Source organism: Anopheles darlingi, chromosome 3 (genome assembly GCF_943734745.1).
Source record: "Anopheles darlingi chromosome 3, idAnoDarlMG_H_01, whole genome shotgun sequence".
NCBI classification, from domain to species: Eukaryota; Metazoa; Arthropoda; class Insecta; order Diptera; family Culicidae; genus Anopheles; species Anopheles darlingi.
The window spans coordinates 34,060,939-34,070,938 of NC_064875.1; the positions used below are offsets into that span (position 1 = coordinate 34,060,939).

At 40.4% G+C, this 10,000-nt stretch overlaps 3 protein-coding genes across 3 annotated transcripts in view; all 3 read right to left on the bottom strand.

Moving 5' to 3' along the window:
- Window positions 1-2,997: 2,997 nt before the first annotated feature.
- On the bottom strand, window positions 2,998-4,003 carry LOC125956175 (uncharacterized). Its single transcript, XM_049687790.1, has 4 exons — window positions 3,945-4,003; window positions 3,597-3,870; window positions 3,151-3,527; window positions 2,998-3,090 (listed from the first exon to the last, which is right to left on the bottom strand). The coding sequence occupies exons 1-4, from the start codon at window positions 3,996-3,998 to the stop codon at window positions 3,019-3,021; spliced, it is 777 nt and encodes a 258-aa protein (XP_049543747.1). The 5' UTR covers window positions 3,999-4,003; the 3' UTR covers window positions 2,998-3,018.
- A 3,334-nt stretch (window positions 4,004-7,337) lies between these two features.
- Window positions 7,338-8,557, bottom strand: LOC125956172 (uncharacterized). The gene is made up of 5 exons (XM_049687786.1): window positions 8,442-8,557; window positions 8,232-8,372; window positions 7,998-8,157; window positions 7,559-7,932; window positions 7,338-7,496 (listed from the first exon to the last, which is right to left on the bottom strand). Exons 1-5 carry the CDS (start codon window positions 8,490-8,492, stop codon window positions 7,410-7,412), a joined length of 813 nt encoding a protein of 270 aa, XP_049543743.1. The 5' UTR covers window positions 8,493-8,557; the 3' UTR covers window positions 7,338-7,409.
- A 1,323-nt stretch (window positions 8,558-9,880) lies between these two features.
- LOC125955465 (uncharacterized) overlaps window positions 9,881-10,000 on the bottom strand; it is a 1,215-nt gene continuing 1,095 nt past the window's right edge. The window contains exon 1 of the mRNA XM_049686601.1: window positions 9,881-10,000. This exon is cut by the window's right edge and continues 1,095 nt beyond it. Within this exon, the coding sequence (XP_049542558.1) occupies window positions 9,881-10,000 (120 nt within the window).

Below are 10,000 nucleotides of genomic sequence, written 5' to 3' on the forward strand. Positions count from 1 at the left end.
TGTATTAACCCAATACAAAGCTATCGGTAATATATTTAAGTAATACATTCAGGTTATTTCTTTTTCTCTGTCTTTATTGAGTACCTGTAAGCTTTATTTGTTCATGAATAATTTCCCTATTTTTAAACAAGCTTATTCGTTATAGGAACAGTTATTGTCGCCCATGCTATTGTTACTATCAAGGAGCAAATCCACGGCGCAAGTGGTCACATGTAGAGATAAAACCATTTTGATCTACCGAAATACCCCTGAAGTTATGTAGGCTGCTGTTTGGCTCCGCGCGATTTTGCGTCGTTTCTTCTACAATCCTTCTATCAAACCCGTTATTTGTTGCTACTTTCTCTATTATAGTCATCTATTAAGCCCTTCGCTTGTAGAGCTATTAATGACAAAGATTCTACTATTACTAAAGTACCGATAAATGTATGGATGATGCGCATTGCTTAACCGTTTTCTTGGACGACTTCAAGGACGAAATGATTATTCGTATTAGTGCTGTTTAAATGGAATTTCGATTAACAACCGAGGCTCGACCGTTACAATCGCTGAGTTTGTTAACCAATTTCAACCACATACCTTAGCACAGAAGACAATTATTGGGAGTTTTGGTAAAAAGAGTCACGTGAAGCCTGCATCCGAATGCGCGAGCTGCTCGAATGGCGCAAACTGCTTGAACGATGCTAGGGATGGTCTTCAGTCTGGGAGCAAAGTTGAAACACCTTCTTTTTGGTTCGTATGAGTAAACTTAAAACCAAAGTATATTGATATACTACTGATTCGATAGCGTTTAATAAGTAATGCTGATGATTATTAATAAACACATGATATATTTTACTTGACAAAGAGTTTGCTTCGGTAGCAGCACTCGATTATCCGCTAGGATGTTCATCGAAAAGCTTTCATATTTAATTTTTCAACCAACGAAACCCAATAATACACATTGCCATGAAATAAAGAATTGAAAAGTACTTGCAGACAATACTTTTGTAGAATCGATATAGCCCTTTTGAAACCCGCATACATAGAGGTATCAATCATCCTTCAATAACATGATATATTTGAACATGACGATATTTCGATGTTAAATTTCTTATACCAGATTTTTTACAAAAAGCGGGTACTAAGTAGAGGCAATTCAGCTATCACCCAAGCTTATGACCTAACATTTCCTCCTTTTGCCTAAAAAATCAAACAGAAAACATAAAATGTAGCTCCAAGTAATTATAAAAGAGAAGGATTTGGTTTGTAATAAATAAATATTTATTGATATTAATTACAGGAAGAGATACGCGGACATTGAGCTGGCTTGTGGTTCCTCTATTTTTTCCCATGTAAAAGTTGCGAGATAGAGATAGAGGGCAGCCGTGGCCAGGAAGGCAAGCGCACTGGAATATCTGCCAACATGGGCGGAATCGTAGTTTCTATAATTTCCATTGGAGCTGTGGTTAGTTCAGCCGTCGGTTCGGGCGGAGCGGTAGATGTCGATGTTGTCTCAGTAATTGGTGGCATCATAGTTGATGTAGACGTTGTTGTAGTGGTTGAGGGTGTAGTTGACACTACTGGTTGAGGTACACATATGCCCAGTCTAGGATTGAATATCGTTCCTTGTCCTGGACAGACTTGTTCATAGCCTAGCAAGTTTCCATGTACCTTACGGCACCAGTAAAACTTGTTTGGTTCGCTAGGTTTAGCGAAGAATCCTTCACGCTTACACTTGTAGACGCACCCATTTGCCACTGGATTGAATTCTGCTCCGGATTCGCACTTGTACATCAGTATGTTGCGCAGTACCGGTGGGAAGCCGAATCGATTGTAGTTACAATACGCATAATAAGCCGGATTTTGTGGGAATGGTACAAAGATTGACTGCGCATTTGGCCGACAGGTGATCTTGCGACACTTTGTCGACCTGCTACAAGTCTTCTTCAACGAATTGTACACATAGTCGCGCGGGCAATGGAACGGTCTAGAGTAATCGCCTAGAGCAGTACAGTAGTGGAACCTCCGGCAATCGGTAGGATCGGGAAACACTCCGAGACCGGTACATAGTATACCTGCTCTATTCGTGGCACTGTTTCTGCACTCGGGAAACTGTATATCGACGGTGGGTAGACAGGCACCACCCAAGTTAAACGGAAGCGAATGGCAGTACATTGACGGTGGACAATTTTGCTCTGGTAACATCGATGGATCACTTATTCCCGGTATGCAGATCCGCACGCGGCGGCAACCAGTGCAAACAACTCTGCTCGTATTTGTACAATTTGCCGTCAATGAAGTGTCAATGAATGGAGGTGCCAACTGAGCGTCCGTGTTGAAAAAGAAGTTACTGGTAGCCGGAGCGGATATGTCCAGGGCATTCACTTCGGAAGAACCGTAATCAAATCCATCGTCTTCCGTATAATCTGAGTAAATGTCCTGACCTACCACTAACGATGCTTGGACGACCTTGATGAACAGAGAGTTCGAAACTAATTCACAGTAGTCTGGGAAACTATGACAACGGCGTGGCACTTACCAATACAAATAACAGCGAATATCGAAGCCGCAACAGCAGCATTCTGACAAGTCTAGGTGAACCTTTGCGACTGAGAATCAACGATCGAATTGAAAAGCGCTGCAAGCAGTTAATGCTTTTTATGTATCACCTTGATTAGCAATTGGACGTTTTTACCGTTACTCCGACATGACCTAGTTGTGAAACTTTCATTGTTGATACATGATCTCCAAATTGCTTCTAATCACATCGATCAACAGCAGCGGTTCTAGGGCATATCTCGTCCGAATCATGGCGCGGCAATTGATGTTTTTCACGAATCAGTTTGATTATTTACTTACCCCTAATCCACTTTGCACTTGTTCAGAAAGCGTATATTCATAACGGATAATTTGCATACCAAACTAAATTTGTAAACTCAACAAATTGGAAATCAGGTTTCATTCAACTGTATTTAATGAATATACAAACTTTTCACATCAACCATCGAATATGGATACGCTCATTTGTAAATACTACCGCTATGCCTTACATTTTTTCGTTTGTTCATCGAATGTTAGCTGCAGCGGGCAGGTTTGCTCGAACAGTTGAAGCTGGAAAATGACTAATGAAAATGTATTCTACCGACAACGTGACAGTGAATCAGTACGAACCTTCAGTAGAGTAACGTAGACACATTCGTAGTACCGTTTGCTATCATCTGGATGTGGGAATCGGCCACTTTCTTGGCACTCGAACTTACACCGCTGAAGTTTAACATCGTACACCTCGTTATCGCGCTCACATTCGAACATGACCGGTTGGCCTCTGCTCGAGCAGAAGAAATACAGTTGCGGAAATGGTTTATAGACAAACCATTTGTTTCGATTCTGTACTAAGCTACAATCCACCTGATAACAGTGATCGAATGTTCGCCGTAGGAAACAGGATGAAGACGACTGGTTGTAAGCATTGTTCGCCGCGAGGCAACTCAGTGGTGTCGCTGTTTGCTTGTCATCACAATAGATGTACTGCGTGCAGTTGGTTGGATCTGTTGGGTGCATGGATAGTCGATCAGTCACGTTTGCAAAAAGGAATACTGATCAATTCTGTTTTTCACCCGGATAAAATCCCGCAGTTTTCGATGGACAAAGATCATCAGCAACCACCGCGCAACTGTTTTCTTCGTCACTTTTTGCCGAACAAATGCCGTCTCCCGAGCAGTACGGTTTATCCGGTTCCACGTCAAGACATTTGTAGCTGACCAAAACGGTTTGATCGTAGCTACAAATGTTCACCGTCCGACAATCGGCACAAGCTTGGCGCTTACCGGGTTCACACCTGTCACCAGCCGCACGTGCATGAGGAACAATCGCGGAAGTAACCGCGACAATCTGGGATAAAAATCACAAAGACAATCAAAAGTGTTTTTTTTTTTGCTACAGCATCTTCGTTACATCTATCTTACACCATAGGATACTGCTATTACAACAACGCCTAATAACGCTGTCTTTTGCCACATGATCACTCCAGTGCGAAACAAAAACGCCTTTACATTTCTTATAATTATCAACTCTTCTTTTATACCATTATTTTGGATTGATAGCTGAACGTATTACGTCACTCCAGTTAGTAGGCTAGGTAAAGTGATAAGATAACAATTGCAAGCCAATGCAAGCTCATGCCTCACCGCTCGATAAATGGAGCAACCTTGAATCATTCGCTCACTTCACAAGCAATAAAGAAGATACCAAATTGTTTCAAGCGGAAAATAGGCATCTCTGGATTTGTTTAAATGATTTTTAGGATGTTTTTACTGACATTCATCAAGCAATGCAGGTCGACGAAAGTATTTTACCCACCCCGTTCAACAACAAAATGCTCACCGTCCCGAGGTGGTATCGAAACTTATCGCTTTTATTGATTTAATTATAGAATTGAGATCATAAGTCGAAAATATAATATTTTTTTATGGTTCTTAAATGCTTCCTTCAACGCAGCTTATTGTTTTGAAGAATTTTCTTGTACTATTTTCTAGGAAAACTAAAAGTTAAACCTAGGCTGCCGTATAAGTGAAAACGCTTTTGTTATTGTCAAAACAATTCTAACAACTATCGACAAAATAATTCACTTTTTCCCAACGTCACTTTTTTGGAAAGTTGAATCAGTCGAAGGATGGTTACCATTGGCCCAAAAACCATAACAAAACCATAGCATACAACAATTGAAAACGGTTTTCACAAAATATGGATTACAACTAGCCTTTTGCTGTTAGTAAGAAAGCCGAAACTAACACAACTTTATGTGAAAAAATACAACATTTTGTTTTAAGATGTTCATATTTTATTTTATCTCTAGGCTAATCGCTAAGGCTACCATTGCATTTCATGTTATCCAATCATTAAATGATAATTTGACATCAACGCATCCGAGATTCAGCTTTACTTTTCGCATTTGTTATCCGTAGCATTGAACTTCAACAACGGTGGACACGTCCTTTGGAACAACTCGAGCTATATAGGAAAGGAAACACCATCAGTAAGAGAACTAGAGCGGTGTATGGAATCTGATAAAATGATGTAAGTCATATTTACCTTAGTGGAGCTAGTGTAAAGACATTCATAGTAGGAAGTAGCGTCTTTAGGATCAGGGAATCGGCCTTCAGATGTACACTTGAACATACACTTCTTCAGATCGACATCAAACACCTCATTTTTCGTTGGGCACTTGAACGTCACCGCTCTGCCATCCAATGCGCATAGGAAGTATATTTGGGGAAGGGGTGTGTAAATGAACCATTTATCCTTGTTTTTGGATGAACTACAATCCACTTGAAAGCAATCAGATGATTTCTTTTTCAAAAAGCAAGTTTCCGTAGATGCATTGTACACATTATTCGCTGCCAAACAAGATTCTTCGTAGCCCATTGCCCCTTCATCACAGTATAGGTAACGAGTGCAATTTTGAGGATCTGAAATTATTTATAAACTCAGTGAACAGTGTGATCGTTTTGAGGCACCGAACTACAAAAAATTGCACTATTAACCAACCAGGATAGTAGCCGGATTCGAGTAATGGACACCGATCGTCAAAATTGCTGCAATTCTTTGACGTATCGGGAGTATCCGAGCATACACCCTTTCCAGTGCAATACTTATTTTTGGGATCCTGAAGTGCGCATTTGTATTCCGCTAAGACGGTTTGATCGTAGCCACAGATGCTCACTGTGCTACAGTCCTGGCACCCCTGCCTCTCCTCCGACAAGCATGGCCCACCAACGATTCTACTTTTTGCCAACGCTTGTGAAGCACTAGTTGTCTGCAAAAATCAATCAAGATCAGCATTTCGGATACGACGATTACCCAATCACTTCTAATTTGAAATTCACCTTGGCTGCTACCAGTGCTGCCAACACTATCACTAGTATTGCGGTTTGCATCTTTGCTTCTATTACGGTTAACTAACCCTCGGCTAGATACTACTCGGTGGAACAGTTCATACCCCAGTATATATATAAGGTACCAATGACAACGAATATACTTTTGGAAGCAGTATGTTTGCTAACTGCGGATAAGCTCAAGATAAAGCATATGAAACCATAAAAATGTGGTATCTCAAAACTTTACTTGAATTCATTCATATAAATGCCAAATGCATTGTCGAGATAGCCACATGATAAGTGATGTGATAACCTTATGAGATAATATATTATGTGATAAAGGAATTCAAGCAAACCGTACTTATGATCTGCAATTATACAGTTCACGAGGCATACTTTTATGTAAATGTTATGTTTATTACTCGCATCGTCCACTCAAGGCCATTAAAAATTCGGAAATTGTTACGGATTCAGCAAGCTGAGAAGTCAGCTCTCTTATTTACGCTGCAGTACGTCTTCCTGCTTGCTATTTGGTGTGAAATTATGTTCAAATCCAAATCTTTATCAAATAGATTAAGTTCGGCAAAAGGAGGGAATTTCTGAAAATTCAGCATTTTATACTTTTTACAGAAATGATCCTAGCATCAAAAGATCTCGTAAAAAGTCAACAGGAACGGCAGAAAAGAACGTTGATGGGATTTCGATTAATGATCAAAACGATGTTTTTATCAGCATTCATGAGTATTATCAAAAAGTGTTATTACACATCATCAAGCTAAAGACCCATAATTTAATTTCGCTTAACTATTACGTCGAATGCTCTATTCTAAGGAAAGAACAAACTTAGGGCGTACCATTGACCCACTTTACTCTATCTCCAACACATCAGATAGCATTGCATCCTTGTGATCCTTATGGTCTGATGACCGCAAAAAACAGTTACTTAATTTCTAGCACTTGTATTTTTTTTTGCATTTTCAAGAAGTACAAATCAAGACAAGGCTTGGTTGTAAATAAGTCATGCTTTTCTATTTTATAGAATGTGTCGCCATGGTAGTGCAATTATACTCTGGTGTAAACTAGACTACTACGAAACTCTACTGTTTTTCTCGTGCGCCGAACGCCTTCTTAACACAGTAATATCAGGACAAACAAATCATGTGTCGTGCTGTCTGTGAAAGAAAGCATGAATTACACTCAAAATCCAAACCTGCTACCGTCATTATACACCGGAGATATGAAATCAGAGAAGGAGTTTTTCTGAGGCAGACAAAACTACTCATCAGTTGCCTCCGATAGGTGTGTAAGTAAGCGAGGTACTACAACTCTATTGCATAATTTAACTTAGCCTAATTTTTTTAAAAACATACTATGAAATCTTTGATTCATTAAATGTCGGAAGAACCCTTTTTCTTTCATTATATTTAATCCAATAGTAATATGTAATATGATGCTATAGTCATATGGTCTAAAAACAAGTCAAACCATAAAATATATTTCTAATTTTATTCAACATGCATTTCTGGATATATGGATAAATGAACGATACATTCATCAGATAGTCGGGGGACGCTTGACACATCTTTTTAATGAAGCATCGTATTCGAGTGTAGGGAGACATGAATTCTCAATTTTTTGAAACTGAAAAGAAATCAGAGTAATTAACTAAATTTCAGTCGCTCTATCCTCAGCAAGATACTTACACCTCCTTTTTGATCGGGAAGACAAATATAGTATCGTTCTTTATCTCCCGGATACGGAAAGTTGCCCTCCTCAGAGCAAGCGAACTCGCACTTTTTCGTCGATTCATTGAATGCATCCTTTTCATTTTCGCACTGGAATGTCAACGGTCCTTCGGCACTGCAGTAAATACTGAGGGTTGGACTTGGCTTGTAAGCATACCATTTGTCTAGCTGACCAGCGGCCTTACAGTCGACTTGGAAACAGTCTGTAGGAGCAACGCGCACTGTCCATGACTGTTTGGCGAAATTGAAAATAGCGGTCGTAGTTGGGCTCGCTACCTTGGTTGCACTCTGATCGGGCCCACAGTACACTAGTTCACTACAGTTTGATGGAACTGCGGTTTACAAAAACATATTATAAAGTATGGTATGTAGTATACTTTTGAAAGTAGATAGATACCTGGGTAAAATTTATCGGTGGTTGGACAAAGGTCACTTTTTATGTTACAGCCCTCACCCGCACTGCTGGAGCATATGCCATTGCCAATGCAAAACGGACGAGAAGGATCGATTGATGAGCAATCATACCCGCCTACTTTCTTTCCGTCGAAGTTGCAAATCTGTTTCCATAGAAAATAACCATATTTCTTTTACTATTTTGTTTGATCTATCTCATCGCCAGTTTGATGCTTACCATGACGCTGTTGCAACTTCCACAAGTGATACGATTGTCAGGATCGCAAGAAAAACTATCATCAAACAGCGTTTTCGGAGGATCCTGCGCCACAACGGTTCTTTTGCTAGGTTTGCTGATCGGAATATCCTGAGCAAAAACCTAAATTGTTTGCGAAAAATATTAGTCGTTGCTCAACGCTTACGAATACTGTGTTACCGTATAGTCTACCTGTACTGCCGCAAAGGCACAAAGTGCAACCAAAACTCCCAAACACTTCATGTTGGCTTGCTGAACGTATAATACAATGTATGTTAACCCGGGATCTCCTATTTATATACCGTTTGGCTAAGGGCTTCTGTTTTTCGCCAAAAACAACTGCTCTAGGAGCCACCATGGGGCAACGGTTTACACGATTTAAATATTTACCTGATTAGATAACGCATGCGATAAATACAACTCCGTCCGTAATTGACCAATTAACGAAAAAAAAAGATAACGCAAGTCACTGACTTTCGGAAGCGACCGGCAAGGCCATTTAAGAGGGCTTGCGATAATTCCGGTAAAAAAGCTTAGTTTTGCGATTGTGTGTCTTTTTTGTTTTCGAGAATAGCTAGTAATATTTTTGAAGATTGTGTATTATAATTGCAGCCAGGACATTCATTACAGGGAAGCATGGCTGCAGAAAAGCTGTGCACTGTAGCTCGATGTTAGATCATATGTCATTATTTTCCCAATTTTTAGTTATTATCAATTTTTGAGAGCATATTTAATTATGTGTTTGACGATTTTATTTAATTGTTGACAAACCAGCGGATTCAGCGAATTTGATAAAAACACACCGTTGTAGACTAAAAAAACCGATATTTCAAAAGGACTGGTCCTGTGGTTTTGATGTTGCGCTGGACACCTTTGGCTTTGAAACCGTAGCTTCCGAGCAGACCTCGGCTCGAGATAGCATGGGTTGGTGGAATTTCTTCGTTCAAGTGGATGTAAATTAATCAACGCTCAATAATTCAAACAAACGGTAGTAAACTTTAAATACAATGTACTTACAATGTAATACAAATACTTGCAATTAAGATAATTTTTTGTTCCATCTTTCTTAAATTCTCTTTCTATTTCATTTAGTCCTGAACACTGATACGTCGACCCGTCGACCACTACATACTTTACTTGTTGACACTCATTGACCTATCTTTCTTAAGAAGCTCTAACACTCCAGCACAATAAACCGGCACACATATATATTAATGGTGCAGTACGAACGTGTACTGCACGAATAAGTGGGCTCCACCGCAACTACAACTCTGATGACGATCTTGTAGCGGCGGTGGTCTCCTGGGCAAGGGTCAACCGTCAGGTGTCATTTCGGGCACGCGGTTGACCCGGATGCGCCCAGGCTGAAAAAGGCCCAGGTGAGTGCTGAGAGCGTGGGTGGCTCAGCACTCACCAAATGATAAGGCTGATCGCTCTGCGCTAGCAGAGGATCGGCCTCTTCGATTGCAACACTCAAGGTAAGCTGACACGATTCCTAACGCAAATCATTTTCGTATAAACGATTCCCCAACGAAATCATTTTTCGTACAAAATCATTTGGTGACCCCGACGTGATCCGTATTCGCGAGCGGATTCGTAAATTCTTCAAGTGCTACCGTGCGCCCACGTCCCTAAGTGCTACCGTGCCGTACGTTTTTCCTGCGTTGCGCTCTCGCTCGTCGGTTCTCCGCTAGCTGAAGGATCTCGTCGCCTATGACCAGTTGGAAAGTGTCCTCGGTCGGGCACCAGGA

What these genes read in the sequence shown, in the direction of transcription:
- LOC125956175 (XM_049687790.1), bottom strand. Translation starts at nt 3,998, where the DNA reads ATGTGGCAAAAGACAGCGTTATTAGGCGTTGTTGTAATAGCAGTATCC. An exon ending in AACTGCGGGATTTTATCCGG is followed by an intron (nt 3,528 to 3,596) that starts GTGAAAAACAGA and finishes TGCACCCAACAG; the next exon opens with ATCCAACCAACTGCACGCAG. An exon ending in TCTACGTTACTCTACTGAAG is followed by an intron (nt 3,091 to 3,150) that starts GTTCGTACTGAT and finishes GTCATTTTCCAG; the next exon opens with CTTCAACTGTTCGAGCAAAC.
- LOC125956172 (XM_049687786.1), bottom strand. Translation starts at nt 8,492, where the DNA reads ATGAAGTGTTTGGGAGTTTTGGTTGCACTTTGTGCCTTTGCGGCAGTA. An exon ending in GTGCCTTTGCGGCAGTACAG is followed by an intron (nt 8,373 to 8,441) that starts GTAGACTATACG and finishes CAAACAATTTAG; the next exon opens with GTTTTTGCTCAGGATATTCC. An exon ending in TTCCCGATCAAAAAGGAGGT is followed by an intron (nt 7,497 to 7,558) that starts GTAAGTATCTTG and finishes ATTTCTTTTCAG; the next exon opens with TTTCAAAAAATTGAGAATTC.